At 34.0% G+C, this 18713-nt stretch overlaps 1 protein-coding gene across 4 annotated transcripts in view; it reads left to right on the top strand.

The window, feature by feature from the left end:
• Positions 1-18713, top strand: part of AGO2 (argonaute RISC catalytic component 2) — a 143583-nt gene that overhangs the window by 118601 nt on the left and 6269 nt on the right. For all 4 annotated transcript variants that reach the window (XM_074202731.1, XM_074202730.1, XM_074202733.1 and 1 more), the window contains 4 exons: positions 9166-9256; positions 12309-12503; positions 16291-16425; positions 18590-18691. In XM_074202731.1, the coding sequence (XP_074058832.1) occupies positions 9166-9256; positions 12309-12503; positions 16291-16425; positions 18590-18691 (523 nt within the window). The remainder of the gene's footprint in view (positions 1-9165; positions 9257-12308; positions 12504-16290; positions 16426-18589; positions 18692-18713) is intronic.

Below are 18713 nucleotides of genomic sequence, written 5' to 3'. Positions count from 1 at the left end.
TAATAGAAATTTTAAAACACTCTGGTGCCAAGCATAGATCCAAATGGCGTTTCCATTGAAGAGCATCTACAAAATTGATTTTGAACCATAAGCCCTAACTTTTTTCATTCAACCAATTCTGAATGATCTACTTGTATTACCTTCTAACCTGGATATTTTTTGCTGAGGCTATTTGGGTTAGATGACATGCCCAGGGTCACTTGGCTATTAAGTGTCACATGTCTGAGGCCAAATTTGAACTCAAGTCATCCTTACTCCAGGGCCACTTCTCTATTCACTCTGCCACCCAACTGTCCCATTGAATGTTTTTTAAAAATGTTTTTACTTATTACTGAGAAAACAAGAAATATGGTTTACTCATTGTACATATGAAGTTATACAATATATATTCTGGAAAGACCAAAAAAGCAAAAAACATTAAAAGGAAAATATGTGTCCATTTTTTTTTAATGAGTCCTTTGGAATTGTGGTGGATCATCACATTTATTTGTTACTAAGTCTTTTAGCTCTGCTCACTTCAATTTACATCAGTCCATGTAAGTTTTACCAAGTTTTTTGAAATTATCCCCTTCATCATTTATTACAGCACAAGCTCAATTATATTCCTATGCCATAACTTTTTGATTCATTCCCCAATTGTTGGGGATAACCTCAGTTTCCTCTTTGCCTCCACAAAAAAAGAGCTTCTTGAATAATTTTATTTGTACACATTTTCCCTTTTTTCTTTTCCTTTTATTCCCTTGGAATATAGACCTAGTAGAGGTATTGCTGGGTGAAAGGGTTTTGTAGTCTTGGATATAGTTCCAAATTCTTCCCTAGAGTGATTGGTCTAATTCAGAGCTTCACCAACAATGCATATTGTATTTGTTTTTCCATATCTCTTCCAGCATTTGTTATTTTCATTTTGTCATCTCAAATTTTTTTTTCTAAAATTTAGGTAAACAAGTATCTACAGAACAGTACTCTTCTAATTGAGTAACCCTGTGTGGAGGGGGTGGGTAGGAAAAAGATATGAGGTTAGTTTGGTATGACCTATTCTTAGTGAAGTCATGCTTTTTGTTAATACTGCTTCCATTTTGGGGACTCTATTTACCATCTCTTCCACAATCTAATTTTCTTACATATCTTATGTATCAGATGTTTCCTGTTGGCCTTTTGTTTTGTCATTTCCAATTTAAAGGTAATTCTCCTTGCCATGGAAAAGAGAAGCAAAATAAGAAATATGTCTTCCTGTTCTCTGTTGTCAGTTATCATACCATAAGCCCTCAGAAATGTTCTCCTTTTAACCTTCTGTTTTCCTACTGTGGATATTTTTTAAAAAATAAATCAAGATTTTTAGTTCTTTTTTGTTTTGCTATCTGGATTGAAATCCCTCAATCCTATTATATCATTCTTTTGTATGAGGTTTATGATATTTTTGTAGATTCTTCACCTGTTTCCTATTTCTGTCCAAGTGGTCTGTGATATATATTACAATGACTGTTTCTCCTTCCATTGATGCTTCATCCATATACTTTGTACCATTTTGATGAATCTTATAATAATGAAAAGAAACTTGGCTATAGACAGATTTAGGCTTAAATATTTTCTCTGACATTTACTACCTTTGTGACCTTGAGGAAGTCTTTCCTCAACTAAAAAGGCTAGAGGATCTCTAAAGTTCCCATTAAAGCTCTAAATCTTTGGTCCTGTGATATTTATATTTTCTGGTTTCTGGATTTCCTCTCAGGATTATATCTTCAATTACAATGATATCCTCACTTTTAATAAAATACATCTTTTAAGAGCCTTAATTTAGTCTTTGGATTCTTCTTGACAAGTTATTCACTATGAGATAAAATTTGTCTCTTTATTCCTTTTGTTTGTTACCTAAACTTTGGGCATTTCTCTACAGACATAAAATGGTCATGGGTTTTACTCCTGATTCCTGTTTTTACTTTCATTGTGAATGACTATCTCAACTGCTATTGGAGCTATTATGGGATCTCACTTGGTAGATATATACAAGAGTCCCCTCCTCCATCATTTTGTAGATGAAAGGTAAAAATACTTATACCAGTCCTTATTAGGTATACTCTAGGGGTGTGAACTTTAGGCCATGATCCAAAAATCTAAATTTTATTCTCTGGCACTGCCTTATATATCAGTTGTTCACTTCCCAAATCAACTTTTCTCTTCTACATCTCTGGACTTCAATGACAAAGTCCTCCTGTGGACTTCCTTTTTTTTTTTTCCAAGTAATGAATATAAGCACAATCTTGGGCCCTAAGGACCTTATATTCTACCAGACTGTTGGTGGTAATCTTTGAGGATACTTATTAGATTCTTTCTAGTATTATTAGTACTCAGTATTAATACATAATTAGTATTATTTGTACTCATATACATCACTAGAAGTATTTACAGTCAGAGCAAACTATGAACAAAGTACTGAAACTAGAGTCAGTAAATATCTGAATCCAAATTCAACTTAAAGTTCCCATAAAGCTCTAAATCTCTCATCCTGTGATATTTGTATTTTCTGGTTTCTGCCTTTCCTCTCAGGAATATATCTTCAATTAAAATGATATCCTGCCCTCACTTTACTTTTAATAAGATACATCCTTTAAGAGCCTTCATTTAGTCTTTGGAATCATCTTGCCAAGTGATTATCAATGAGATAAAAGTTGCCTCCTTGTTCCTTTTATTAGCTAACAAACTATGTGATAGCATTTAACCATTATTTGCTTCAATTTCCTCAGTAGTAAAATGGGGATAATGACTTCACCTACCTCCCAGGGTTGTCGTGAGGGTCAAATGATATAAATTTCCAAAGCACTTAGCATAGTGCCTGCCAGTGTTAGATACCATGTCATATTAGCCTTCATTCTTCATTTATTTACTAAGTAGTTAGTACATTTTGATAATTCTTGGAAGATTCTTTGTTATGTCTTGAATATATGCCCTAGAAAGACAATAGGCCTCTCTATCAATATTAGATAAGCAAATAGCTATCTCCATTTTGTAAGTCCTTCAAGAAAGAATCATCAGTCTTCTTTCTTTGTTTCTTCCTCAGATCTGTCACTTCTATGATTTTAACTATATTATTCCTTGAATGGCAATCTGTCTCTTCTTCCTCAGAGCACACAACTCCCTCCTTTTCAAAAGAACTTCAGATCTATTGTTCAGTTCTTTAATTGTAATTATCCTTTTCCCTCCCTTCTCTGTGTAACAGCCCTACACTGCCCAGCCTTCTTACAAAGTCTTTTCCTCTTGGAAGAACCCCTTCCATTTCCTTTAGAAACATTTTTTGCTTCTGATGACCTGGAATGTGGAAAGATATGAAGTTCCCTCACCTTAGCCTCAATCTACTTGGAAAATAGATTGTAGTCTTTTGAGAATAGAAGGAATGTTACCATTTTTGCATATCTGATTCAAGTTGTTTCAAAGTCTCCTTGCTTTCCATACTCTTTGAGACTCAACCTTGAGTTTTCTAAAATTACATGTTAATAGTCTGGAACTAACCCTACTCATACATATTATGGCTAACTGCATTGTTAAGACATTTAATGCCAGGTATCACCTCTTAATTGCCAGACAGTCTTCTTAACTTCCATTCATTTGTCTTTTCCGTTCCATTTACTCTTCACTCCATCAGTTTGTTTTATCCTCCAATTTCTTTTCACCTACCTTTTCTTATTTATCTTACCTTGCCAGGGTAAATGCTTTCTTCTTTAATCCTCTTCACTTCTTTATTCTTTTGTCTGCCTTAATTTTCTTTGACCTTGCTGTTTGTTCTTCAACTTTCCTCTTCCAAACGAAAGCATGATTAAGATCTCCTTCAAATTTTCCTATATGTCTTTTTCTCAGTTCAATCTTTGGTCTTCTTTACAAGTTAAAATGCCTCTAATCTATTTTCCCACTCCTCCTACATCTTTCTACAGATGATTGAAGTGAATATCAGAGTGGATGGGTTTTTTTCCCCCTGGGCCAATTTCATGGCAAGTGTGAAAGAATGTACTCTCTCTCCTTCATTCCCACATGTGAAATCCATTGAACCAATACTTTCTACAGAGCTATCATTCTGTGAACCATCAACGTGCTCATTCTCTTATATATATTGTAAGCCATCTTGATTAAAATCTGGCCAGACCCGTAATAATATCACCCACTAATATTTATATAATGCCTACCATGTGTCTAGCACTTTATAATTTCCCACATTTTATAGTTGAAAAAAACTGAGGTAAACAGATTAAATGACTTATCCAACATCACATAGCTAAGCCAGACTTTAATTCAACTCTTCCTGATTCCAGGCCCTGCACCATCCAGCTGCTGATTAATAAATGTTTTTGAGGGTTAGTTGTGATTTAGGGGAAAAAAAACAAACAAGAAAAGAGGATCAAGAGAACTAAGCTATAGAATCAGTCCTAATACTAATAAATAATTAAGAAATCATTTTAAACTGTTCCTCAGATTTTCTTATATGATCACTAAGGTCCCTTCCCATCTTTTAATTTCTTATTCTGTAATGTAACCTCAGTTTTTTCAACTTTAAAATGTGGGAAATGATGACATCTATCCCCCAGGGTAGTTGTGTAAATAAAATGGTAGTTAATGGTGGAAGTTATTTCATGTAGGAACACAGGCAACTTCTGGCTAGAACCTAAGTGAAATGGCTGTTCTACACTGGGGCTGAGGGGCAAAGATGAACAATAGCATTCCTCTCTCCCATCCTTCTTGGGCTTGGTTATGAAGCTTAAATGTTTTCAGGAAAGGCTTGCCTGGATTGTTGTGGTTTAGAATAATTTAGTGTTTGCTATATAAATTGCTAACCCTTGAATGACCAAGGAAAAGAAGACTTGGTCTTCAAAGAATTTTTAAATATCAGACTCAAAGAATTTTAGAGTTGAAAAAGACTTCAGGCATCATCCTGTCCTGTTCGTTTTCTTTTTTTTTTTAATTATGTAATTTTGGATTTGTTTTAAGCACCAAATTCTTTCTCCATTGACTCCCCACCCCATGAGATGGGAAGAAATACAATACTTATTATACATATGAAGTCATACAAACATATCCACATTAGCTAAATTGCCAAAAAACCCTCCAAAAGTGAGAAAAACAAAGAAAAAAATAAGCTTCAATCTTTACTAAAAGTTCATCAGTTCTCTCTATCATGTTACCAAACTGATGAGTTTATGGTGATATATTGAGAGTTGTTTTAATTTGAATATTTGTGGATTTTCTGATTCTGATTCTGATTCTCAATTTCTAAATAAGGAAACCATAGCCTTAAATTGGATATCTTCCTATTCAGACTATGTTGTCCAAAAGCAGGGACCCTGCTTTTTTTCCCTCTCCCTCATACTTCAACAAACTTTTCATAAAAAAATTTTTTTAAAAATCTATAGCAAAGTGTTTTATAAAAGTAGTTCCTAATGTATAAAAATTTAAAGACAAAAATTGGACCTTAATGGTTCAAATCTGAAGCATCCAGCTTCTCCTCATGTACAAATTGTTCATTTTGCAATCAAGACTAGACTAAATTTACCTCTCTAATATACCTGGGAAGTAGAAAGATCCCTCACTGACTTTGGAGTCATAGGATGTTAGCCAAACAACAGTCTCTCAGAATTTTAGCTATGAGAAGATTGCCTTATGAGAAGATTGCATTATAAGAGGTCCTTTTGACCTTTTATCTTCTTATGCTCTTATGAAATGGTAACCAAACCAGTTTGGAGAAGGTTATTGGAACTTATTAAATGCTCTAGAAAGGAAATAAAATTCACCTTCCAGAATGTCAGTTAATCTTTTAGAGCTGTTGGGAAAAACTTGGTCCAGTTGCACAAGCATAAAAATAATGACTATGTTGATGGAAAAGCATATTTTTGAAAACGATCTCACTGTGTCTCCTCTTCCCTCCATTTCCTTCCTCTCCTTATCTTTCTCTCTCTCTCTCTCTTTCCCCCTATCATTATCTCTCACATATATCTCACATACACAAAGGAAAATTTTTAACTTTTACAACTCTAGCCAAAGCTCCCTCCCACTTTCCTCATACACACACATACACCCAACTTCCACCTACCCCCCAAAAAATGACTTTTAGTTGCATTCAAGGGTTGAGTTCCAAGATAGTTTCAAATTAATATAGAGTCCATTAAATATAAAAACCTCCATGATGGCTCTTCATTTGAATTAATCTGCTGACTGTATCTGCAATCATCACCCTCCTTCCAAACTGAGCCAGCTTCCTGTCTTACCCAGATAAGCAGTTTTTACTTGACTGAGTTTCAGCTGAACCAAGAGCAGTTGTCAGGACACATGATTAATGTGAAGGAAACGTGTTGCATAGACATAGAAGTCATCTTCCTCTTCTCCCTGCTATGCTGTGCAGAATATAATTATTGTGACTGAATGAACTGTTTTCTCAAACTTAGAGGAGTATTCAGTTTATGAAATTGTTAAAGGAACATAAGAAAATGGAAAAGTGCTTGTTCTTTTCACACACTATGCATTACTTAGGCAAATACTACTAGGTAAGATACCCTTCTGTATAAATGACTTTTTAAAACCCCCATGACTAATAACAAGAAAGTGACAAATAATAAGCCCTGGAAATATTACACTTTTAATGTGCTCTGTAGATTTTTTGTATTGCCAGAATCACATAATTACGGGAAACTTAGTGGAATAACTATCTATGATGGGTAGGACCTTGCATTAGTCACTATAGTAGTTGATGCAAGTATTTCCTAATGCCATATGGTTTGTCAGTGATAAACCTTTCTCTTCACTAACTTCTAAACCAGATATTCTTAGCTTGGCATTTGTGAACTTTTAAAAAAAAAATTGATAACCTTTTTAATCCTAGGTTTAATGCACTTACAAACATTCTACAAAGGTGTCCATAAACTTCACCAGATAGTTGAATGTGTTCCATGATCCAAAAAAAGGATAAGAAGTCTTTGCTTGGAGTTCATCAGGGGATATGAGGTGGCTACTTGGCTCAGTGGATAGAGTGCTGGGTCTGGAATCAGGAAGGCATGAGTTCATGTGAGACCTCAGGAACTTAGTGGCTGTGAGACCATGAACTAGTCACTTAACATCTGTTTTCATTAACTCATTGGAGAAAGAAATGGCAAACCAGTCTTGTAACATTGCTGAGAAAACCCCAAACAGGATCACAAAGAAATAGACAGGATTAAATGACTGAAAAACAAACAGCTGAACTCAGGGGACTCAGCTTAAATTAACAATCAGTATTTGAAGATGTAATGAAGTTCTTTAGTGGAAGGAATGACTCAGATTCTTTATAATGCTATATCTGTTGGGCAAAGCTTTGACACTGTTGCTTATATACATTATTTCCTGAAGTATAGAACAGGTATTAGCAATAAATAGTGCCAGTACATTTTAATTAACACAGATTGGGCTTTACTTTCTGCCATCCTACCATCTGAAATTCTCTTAAGCCTTTCTTTTTAACATATACTTAAATTTAACTAGCAAAATAGCCTTAAACAATTTTAATGGTAATTCTGGGCAGTCAGCTTCTATTTAGACTGGAATAATCATAATATTATCTTACCATAATAACTTAGTTTAGGTAGTATTTTAAGGTTTTCTAAAATCACTTTCCCCATAATGATCTCATAAGTACAGTCATGGTCTTCATATCTTTTATTTATTTGTTTGGTTTATTGATTTTTGTGGGGCAGTGGGGTCAAGTGACTTGACCAAAGTCACACAGCTAGTAAATCTCAAGTGTCTGAAGCAGGATTTGAACTCAGGCCTCCTGGACTCTAAGATCAGTACTCTATCACCTTATTGTCCCATCTTCATTTTATCAATGAGGTGATGTTAAATTATTTGTTCAGATTAACCTCACTGATGTGTTTCAAAGCCTGGAGGGAAACAAAATCTAGCTCTCTTTCTTTAAGATCATTCTAATCTCTAGATCTTTTTATCTCTATTTATCATTGAGGTCTCTTGTTTTATACCCTCATAGTGAGTTTCCAGTGAGCCCTTTCTTGTGTCAAAGAAAACTAGCTGTGCAGGAATGACATAGAGAAGCATTTCATAATTACATACTATATGTCAGATATAGTAAGTGCTAAGCCCTCTACAAATATTATCTCAAAGTTGACTAATAAAGCATCTGACTCTGTTTTAATAATTCCCCATGTCTCTGCTAAGAGTAGGGAATTAAATTGTTTTGTCTATTCTTTGGAAAAAAGATGGTTGTTATTACATGTGTTGTTTTCATCCATGTTATTAAGTTTTCATATATTTTCCTCTTGGTTCTCCATTCTTTGCTTTGGATTACTTCATACAAGCTTTTATTGTGTTTTACTGAGGGATAACTGTTTCACCATCACATGAAGTGTCCCCAGGACCTTAAATGGTATAGCCATTGAATGTATTGAATGTATATTGAATTTATCTTTGGCAGAGAAACAAAGAAGGTATTTGTCATCAGCTTCATCTGTGACCAAGGATTATGCTAGATCCCTAGATTGAACGTAGATTGTTCACTGAAGCTTCTGAGATAGAGTCCAACTATGATCTGATGTTTAGAAAATAAACTATGGGTCAAATGATATGGAATCAAGGCATCAAGGCTATATTTCACTTTTGATTGTGAATGAAAATAGTCTACTCATTTGTCTTCCAAAGAGCTAACATTCTTTTGAATCTCAGTTTTTCCTGTTCTTAAAAATTGGGAGAACCACTTGCAATCTTTATCTCCTAGTGATGTGGTAATGCTCAAACAAGTTGATATATATAAAATTCTTTGCAACTGTGAAACACCTGTAAATGAGGTGGTGGTTCATTGGTTTTGCCTTTGGAAACTAGAGATTCTATGTCTTACTTTAGTTGACAGAGGGGAATATATTGATCCATGACTGAGCCAGGGATTTTCTAAGAAGTTCTGAATATTCCCAAACTAGAAGAACTTCAGGAACTGCAGCAAAATGAATACTAAAGTCACACAGTGTTTCTGTAGTGTAAATTGTTCTTAGCCCTCAAGAATCCACTGAGGTGCACTTCGTAGATGCAAATAATATCCTGAAGAAGACACTCTGCCAGGTTTCATAATTTAGTGGATATGGTCAAACAAAGCAGATCTTGATATGCATTTTAAGATTTATTTGAATGATATCACATTCTTTTTCTTAGGCCTCCAGTATTTCAACAACCTGTCATCTTTCTGGGTGCAGATGTCACTCACCCCCCAGCAGGAGATGGAAAAAAGCCTTCTATTGCTGCAGTAAGTCTCATATTTTCTCTTTCTTTCCATCTCTCAGTTAAAGTCCCTCCTAAATCTTTCTACTACTTTTATTGTTATTATTTCATTGCTTTCTGTAATTTTCCAGTTAAATTCAAGTGGAACCATAATCATATAAAATTCTGAAATATTAGAAAAAATAGAAATATCTTCTGTGAATGAGAAAAAGCTTTATTTGAGAAATAATTTTTAAATTCATTGTAAATGCATATTTTTCTCCATTATACATGTGTGTGTGTATATCAACATCTTTATGTAATTTTGTTTTTTTTTTAAGGAAGGCACATTTTAATGATGTAGTTGTTTAAATTATTATAGTTTTTGTAATTTGGTAATTTCTTTGAGGTAGGGAGTGAGATATTATATTTATTTATAAAGTAGATCATTATAAAATTATCAAAGTACCAAAAGTTTATCAGTAATGACCACCCAAAAAAATGGATATACCAATGTATTGAACTAGGCCATCCGAAGTCTTGCCAATTCCAAGAAACACAACCATTATATGTTAGCTTTAAATTGACTCATTTATATATTTAGTAGTTTGAATTGCTTCTTCAAACAGAAAGATTCTGGGGCAGCAATATGAGGCTTGTTTTCTGATTTCAACTCTAAGTAAACTTTCTGTGCCTAAAAGTTTCTTCTTTGAAATGAATGTGCCTTGGTCTAGCTAGTCTAGTCGTGTAACATGAAGTACCACAGGCAGCTCAATTTCTTTTTTTTTTCTAACTCAATTTCTATAAAATGGCAATAGTGTATCCAAATCACAGGACTATTATGAAACTTAAATGCTATCATTTTCATATGGATTATATATATAATCCATACATTGACTTCCATAGCTAATATGACAGATACTTCAGAATACTCTACAAAGCTAAATTTCTATCTTTTAATCACAAAAATCTCAAAGTTCCAAGATCTCTCGAAGTTCAGTTATATCTTACTTATCTCTGCAACCTGCCTTTATAACAAAACTGTCAGTCTATTTAAAGAACTACAGTGATGGGGAATCAGGCCACAAGGTGGCACATTGGGAGTTCAAATCTAGCCTCAGATTCTTATTAGCTGTGTGATCCTGGGCAAGTCATTTAACCTTGTTTGTCTAAGTTTCCTCATCTGCAAAAAGAACTGGAGAAGGAAATGGCAAACCATTCCATATCTTCCAAGAAAATCCCAAATGACATCACAAAGACTCAATTGAAAACAACTAAACAAAAGAATGAAATCTTGAGAGGTGGCTAGGTTGGTGCAGTGGATAGAGCACCGGCCCTGGAGTCTGGAGTTCAAATCCGACCTCAGGCACTTAATAATTACCTAGCCGTGTGGCCTTGGGCAAGCCACTCAACCCCATTGCCTTGAAAAATCTAAAAAAAAAAATGAATGAAATCTTGAACAGATAGGAGCTTGGTCTTTCAGTTTTGCAGGCAGAACTAGGACTAGCACCTATAGCTTAAGGTATTACTCTTTCTATTACACACTGCTGCTTCTCTTATGAGCCCTCATTTTATCTTTTTTAGTAGATAGAAATTTTAAAAATATATAACTGAAATTTTTGTTGGTAGTCATTGCTTTTCAGATTTCTGATAATATGGAAAATAATGTTATTAGCCTCCTTCCTAATTCAAAGTTATTAGAAATAAAGTTTTTAAATCTACTGGCATTATATTCATCCCAACATGAGCAATTTGAACCTCAAAGTTTTTTTTAACCTTGACTAATGACTTTTTAATAGGTGCTAATGAATTAACATTAGCAGATTTTTTTTTTAAGTTTGAATTCAGAGAACCTGGCAAATAATACTGAAGACTGTCTCATTATCACCTTGAAATAAGAAAAAAAACCTTGCTCAAACTGATTTTGAAATATTTTTTTCGGAAAAGATGTAGTAATTGAGTCCCTAATTTTGGGGGGAAAGTTTTGGTGGAAAGAAAGGCATTTCTAGGAATTGTCTTTTTCTCTGTATTATATTTGTTGGTTATTTCTCTGTATTATAAGATTTCCTTTTTTAAATAGCTCTTAAAATTAATAATTAGAAAGATAATGTATGAGCTTTGGGATCGGGAAGATCTAGATTCAGAGATTTGCCTTTGTATATATACTAACAGTTAACAGTTGATTTCCCCCTCTAGTGCCTCTAGGAAATTTAAAACTAGACAACTTTTCTTCTTGAAATTATCAATGAGTTGCTGATTTTCATCATCAGAGGAAAGTTGCATACTGAGTATTCAATACACAGATGAAATCATAAGCATCTTTCTCTCCCTCCCACCCTCATCATTACTCTAAATGTATCTAGTAAGGAAGAAAAAGTAAATAGTCACTTTATCTGATTATGAGGTCAACTACCATCCTTAAATATTCTTTATCCTTCCTATCTGCCTGAATATATATATATATATATATATATATATATATATATATATATATATATATATCACTTTGCTCAATATCAAATAGAGCTCCCATCTAATCTGGGTTAACAGGTATGCTCAGAAGCATTAAAAAAAATTTTTCTTGGGGCAGCTAGGTGGTGCAGTGGATAGATCACCGGCCCTGGAGTCAGGAGTACCTGAGTTCAAATCCAGCCTCAGACACTTAATTACCTAACTGTGTGGCCATGGGCAAGTCACTTAACCCCATTGCCTTGCAAAAAACTAAAAAAAAAAATTCTCCTTTTGCAATTGTCTAATACTCTTGGAAAGTGGGGGAGGGGAGATCTGCATACAGCTTCTTCATCCTTGTCATAAATTTTTGTTTAGAGAAAACTGCTCTGCTTCGAAATTAACTTTTTTAAAAAAATCTAACATTTAGTTTTCAATAGCAATAATTGTGGGTACACAACAAAGCATGACTTAAATTGTTCCATTGCTGAAAAGGTTGGCATAGATGACTTCAAAGCCCCTTTCCAAAATTATAATCCAATGATTTTGTGTAAAATATATGACTCTTTCCTCTTGTTAACAGCATAAAGTTAGTCTTCATTTTTTATGGCAATGCAGATTTGAGAAAAATGAACTCTACTTTTCAACAGGTGGTGGGGAGCATGGATGCCCACCCCAATCGTTACTGTGCAACTGTACGAGTTCAGCAACACCGGCAAGAGATCATCCAAGATTTGGCTGCAATGGTCCGAGAGCTCCTTATTCAGTTCTATAAGTCAACTCGCTTCAAACCTACTCGCATAATCTTCTATAGAGATGGTGTTTCTGAGGGACAGTTTCAACAGGTTAGGATAATTTTCCTTCTCTGTTCTTACCCTTTTCATTTTTTCATTGAATTTTTATGACTGATTTGACAATTCTTAGTGTAGGTTTTCTTTATTTTATTTTTATCATCTTACATATCTCTGTCTCAGAATTTCTTAAATCTTTTTTTGTATCAGATCCCCTTTGGAAGTCTGTTAAAGACTAATCACCATTATGGACACAGTCCAATGAATTGGTGCCCTTTTCATGATGTGATCTCTAGAACTTAACCACTGATGTTGATAACAACCTCTTTTCAAGCTCATAGTTTTCAACAGTTGTTTTAACCAAAAAGTTATCACCTTGGTACCAAATTAGTGAAGATTCTCTTCCAATACTTCCATTATTCTATCTATTGAGTTCAGTTTTGGACATTTTGGGTTTGAGATTGCTTTGCGAAATTCTTTATAAAATTGGGGCAACAGAATCGAATCTAATGAGAATCAGGTGCAGTCCTAATTTTTAAATCCCTCTCAATAGTGATTTGTTCTTGATTGTAACATTAGTAAATGTTGTTGGTGTTAATGGTGTTCCATGAAGGAATACCATCTGGGTCAATGACCTTCAGTAATCATCTACTTTTAGGAAACTATTATAGTAATCTAGGCAAGAGGTGATGAAGATTTGATGTAAGGTGGTAGTTGTGTGAGTGGAGAGATGGGTCCTTATGCAAGAAAAGATTAGAAATGGCAATGTAAGACAACTAATTGGATAAATGAGGAGTCCAGGATAATGCCAAGGTTATATATCTGAGATACTAGAGAGATGATTGTTCCTTTGACAGAAATAGAGAAGTATTTAAGAGGGGATGATATAGGGGGGAGAAAATGAGTTCAGTTTTTAGATATCACTGTTTCCCCATGGAATCATTCACTTTTCTCATTTTCTTTTGCCTTTAGTTATGATTCTAGTTCAGAATACAAATGCATATGCTGACATTTCATTTTTAAATTTTTATCTTTCTATTTAGGAGGAAAAATTAGTAAAAAAAAAAAATTGTTGTTGTTGTTGTTGCTGCCTCCCTGCCTTACTTTCCTTCCTTATAAAATGAGAGGCAAAAGAATCTGGTCTAAAGAGGACTAGTGCACTCTTCTTTTTAACACATTACACCCCCCCCACCCCCTCCAAAAATCAAACTTTAAAGGACCTTCTTTTATTGAGAAACCACATTACTATTTCCCAACAGGTTCTTGGTGAGGCTATTGCAAATGATCCGCTTTCAAAATATATTCAGTTTTTATTTTTTAAAAAAAAACAGTTCATCCTTAATGTTTTTCCATTTTTGGAAAGGTTGGATCAGCTCATTCACAGATTTTTATATGTATTCATGGGAAATGGAGGATGTGGATAATTGATGTAGAAGAGCTCTTTGGAAGAGTAGCCATCAGAAAGATCTTTTCTAAACTTGTGTGTCTATCTCAGAATACTTTATTTACATAAAAATGGTACTAAAATATACTCATTGTCCTTCCCAGGAACAACAATATTAGTACTTCTAATGATAAGCTTCCAGGACCTGTGATTTATTCAGATCATCTGACTTTTGAATCCAATCATAGACCCTATATATGCTGATAGTCTTCAAGATTAAGTTGTAGCTCAAGTTAGCCCAGGGCCAAACTAATGTATAGTCTTTTCCAACTTCCAACAAGTCTGGTTTTTGGAGGCTAATACCTTCAATTATCCCCCAAATCATACTCAAAACTTTTCAATCTTGAACTCCCAGGATATCCATTCTGCTGGTATAACCTTCAAGAACCCAGAGTAGCCTCAGTACAATGATGAAACATTAGCAGAAAACTTGAAAAGAAGATTACTGTTAGTAATTCATCCATTCTATATATTGTTATCTATCCATACATATATATGTATTCCGGAGATATATAAAATAATAGGTGTTTGCATACCTATGTTCATGTATGTGTATATATAAAATATGAATGGGTGGTTGCAGTTTTAAGCTTTAATAACTATTGAACTGTTAAAAACTTAAAAGTGTAGTAAAGTTTGGGGGGTTTTGTGTGTGCATGTGTGTGTGTATGTGTGTGTGTGTGTGTGTGTGTGTGTGTAAAATATTACATACTTTATTGCATTTGATCTGAATTTGATTTCATGTGAGGTAAACAATGCAAACATTCTTATCTTTGTTTTATAGAAAGTAAATAAAGGCCCAGGGAGGACATACAACCAAAATGTAAACAAACTAAGAGTTAATGAATCCATAACCTTTCTGAGTTGGTAAAGATAATAGAAGTTACCTCTTCATAATCTTCAGCTACTATTTAACCTCCAGTGATATTAAATTAATCCCATACATCCTTTCCAACTGCCCAATCCCAACTTCACATTGTATATTTGTTACAACATTTTTCCTCATATGATATTGAAATCTCATTATTTCTAGTTCTATCCTTTACAACCAAACAGAGCAAGTCTTGGGTCCTCTTTCAAATGACAGACTTCCAAATTCTTGGGAGAGCTATCCTATTCATCAAGCCTTCTCTGGGCTAATAGCATCTTCAAACAAGTTCCATGATGTGATTTCATTAGCTTTCATCATCGTGGTTGCCCTGTTCATTGAGATTCTTTCTAAGATGTGATCCCTATAACTGAACACAGTATTTTAGATTAGAAGTGTCCAACTTGCAGCACTGTTGAATCAGATTAAAATGTAATTGGAAAATATTTTAGAAAAATAAATAAAATCACAATATAACATAAATGATGCTCATTTCTATGGAAATGTGCAGCCTATGGGAATCTGTTGCTATTTGAATTTGACACCACTATTGAATGATTATTTTTGAACAATTTGATGTTTGAGATGTCTAAATAGAGAATTCTATATGACAATACAGAACTTTTTGCTCTGATGGGATTAGAATAGATATAAATTTGTCATGCACCTGCATAAAGGTAGAATTGAATACAGTTACCAATAAAGAGAATATAAACAGGGAAGAGCAAGTAGCCAAGAGGAAACAGTATCAAAGAAGGTTCAAGTGGGATAGAATTGAAACAAGGCCATTGGATCTATCTATTAAAATAACATTGGTAACCTTAGAGAATTCCCAAGCCATCATCTTTTGAACAACCAATCCAGCCCTATCCTTAATATATACTTTGTCTAATTAGGATGCCTTTTTCTCTTGCTTTGTTCTCTCTGTATTACCAGTTATATCCCACCTGTAAACATAACTATAACTATAATATTAGAAAATCCAAGTAGGGTGACTTCAAGAGTAAAAAGTGTTATATTAATCATTTTAGATCTTTTCCATTTTTCTTCTATTTGTTGTCCTGAAATGTCTAGTAATGACTTTCACTGAAAATCTTCTCAATTTTTTTAAACTGGGTTTACCCTCCATTGTTTCTCTCTCTGTTTTATGAGATGCCACTTCTCGTAATCTTTATTGTCTTACAAAGGAGTCTGTTTTGTAAGCCATTATTACTTTTGGCTGCACTCAAAGTTTGGCAAGTAAGCCATGTATTTCTGTTTACTGACTAAGGCACTTTCTGGTGATGTTGAATTTATTTTAAAACTAAAGTATGAAATTGTTATAATTGGTATTGGTATTATTTCTATTACCCATTTCCCATTTTTTCATTGTCAGTTCTTTAATTCAAAATTGGCTTTTTCAGTTATACTGCATATTCCCCCACACTTTTAGTTGGAATAACATTATTAAAGGATTTAATATGTAAAGTCACTTAAAAAGTCCCACAATTCCTAATCCTGCTTTTTTTTTTTCCTCCAATTTTACTTAGGTTCTTCATCATGAGCTCCTGGCCATCCGAGAGGCTTGCATTAAACTAGAAAAAGACTATCAGCCTGGAATTACATTTATAGTTGTTCAGAAAAGGCATCACACCAGGCTTTTCTGTACTGACAAAAATGAACGGGTAAGTTGTAGGAATTCATCAGTAAAGAATTGGCATTGCTTCTGAACTCAATAAACAAGAACAGATCAAATTCCTAAAAGTTAGGAAATGAGTATCACCCATAATTTCATTTGCTTTCCAAATTTTTCTTAATACCCGGGACACCTTTATCTCTAGCCTTAAAATTGATGACTTAGGCCTTATCATTTGTACCTCTGCCCTACCCTGAGGTTATATACCACCCACCACACAGAATGAGCTCTTTTTTTTCCATATCATTGACACAAAAATGTTTTCATGTTATTTCTAAATGGGCTCCATCTATTTACTTGCCCAAAAATTTGACCTTTAAAAACTTGGAGAGGATTAGGATGGGATAGGATCCATCAGTTTATGCATACCTGGTTTAGTAGAAGGATAATGTCAATTTGTATCGGATCTTTCCTTATGTCTGGAAGCTTTACAACTGTAGTCATCAAGGATCAATTAGACCTACTGTTTCACAGAAGTGTTAAATGTTACACCCCAAATGTAGGTGCCAACTATGTTCCATTTCATCACAAATATGGCTCACTATTTTGGAACTCCTGAGTGATTATACCATTAATTACTTACTTAAGTGCTATTGAGTTTATAATGCTTGTAACAGAGGTCAATTTGCAAGTGCCTATAAATCAGCTGAAAAGTAGTTGGTGGGTTCTTTTTTTTTTAATTTGGGTTTTTAAATTTTTATGTTATTTATTTAAGGCATTGGGGTTAAGTGACCTAGCCACACAGCTAGGTAATTATTAAGTGTCTGAACCTGGGTTTGAATTCAGGTCCTCCTGACTTCAGGGCTGGTGCTCTATCCATTGGGCCACCTCGCTGCCCCTAGTTGATGGGTTCTTAACAAAACATGATAATAGGCAGAGCATTGTTGAAGGAAGAATTTCATAGGTGCAATGGTTAAGAATTGAACTTTTAAGCTAGAAGAACTAGCTTTGAAACTTGTTGCCACTTCATCTCTGTTCCTCAGTTTCTACTGTGTAAAATAGGAATTATTTTACTTGTCCTAATTACTTAAGCTTTATCAGCTTTAATTGCAAACATTAATGCACTACTTGACATAAAATACTGCTGGTATGAACTTTAACTTTTTATGGAAAATCTTGTCATCCTTGAAAATTTTATTCAATTACCATGTACAGTCCAAACCACTCATTTCCTCCTATTTTAAATCTAGACCCAGTTCTTTATCTCTTCACATTCTGTCCAAATTATATGCAGTGATAGAGCAGTTCATATGGCCATCCATCCAACTATGTTATAGCCTAAACAATAGGAATTCTTTCTCCACTTGGTTTTCCTATATAGATTGCTAGACCATACTTCTAAATCATTGGGAATCTCATTTAAAAGCCTATGTATGCAGTATTCCTGGGCTTGACACAACACTGTTAACTGTAAACAGGAGATCCAGAAGACCAAAATTATAAAGCTACTGAGACATTTCAGGCCTCTAGATTAGAGAAGTGGCATTATATTTTGAAGGAAAATTGGATATAATATATAATAATTGGCTTACTCAAGAAGTGGAAAAGGACCAAGATGATTCCCACATTTAGAGATTCTGTAATGTTTTACCACTATCTGTATCTCAAGAGAGGGTTTTAACCTTTGAATCTAAAGGAAAGATTCTTTAATTTCTCCCCTTGTGTTTAAATTTTCTTTTCATTTTTCTCTACATAAATTAACTTATTTTCTTAAGCCCATTATTATTGTTACCCCATCAGTAGTGTTACAATATCTTTTCATGGTTCTAAGGTCTCAATAAAAATCATTACCCATCTCCAATAGGATAGTAGAAACTGAGAAATCAGATAGATTTGCCATTTTGACATCATTTCCCATCCTGAGATAGAATTTTGTGAATCCAGCACTCAAAATGACCATACATAATGGGTTTCTGAGTATAAATTGTAGAATACAAAAGGCTAACCTTTTAGTTCTGGACTTTTCTAAGAAATCCTAAAAAAATAATTTTAATCAATTTGATTTTTTTTGGAAGCTTTTGTTTGGAAGTCTTTAAAAGTAAAGCATTTGATACTAGAAGTTTTTATAATTTAGTATGTTTTAAAATATTTTTTAATTTATGATTTAATTCTGTTCATTTGTATTACCTAATATTACTCATCTCTTGCTATAGGTTGGAAAGAGTGGAAATATTCCAGCGGGGACAACAGTAGACACCAAAATTACCCACCCATCTGAATTTGACTTTTACCTTTGCAGCCACGCTGGTATTCAGGTAGAAGTATTTCTGACTTTCT

Source organism: Macrotis lagotis, chromosome X (genome assembly GCF_037893015.1).
Source record: "Macrotis lagotis isolate mMagLag1 chromosome X, bilby.v1.9.chrom.fasta, whole genome shotgun sequence".
Classification (NCBI taxonomy): domain Eukaryota; kingdom Metazoa; phylum Chordata; class Mammalia; order Peramelemorphia; family Peramelidae; genus Macrotis; species Macrotis lagotis.
Note: the sequence above shows the minus strand (reverse complement) of the source record. Positions and strands in the feature narration are given on the sequence as shown.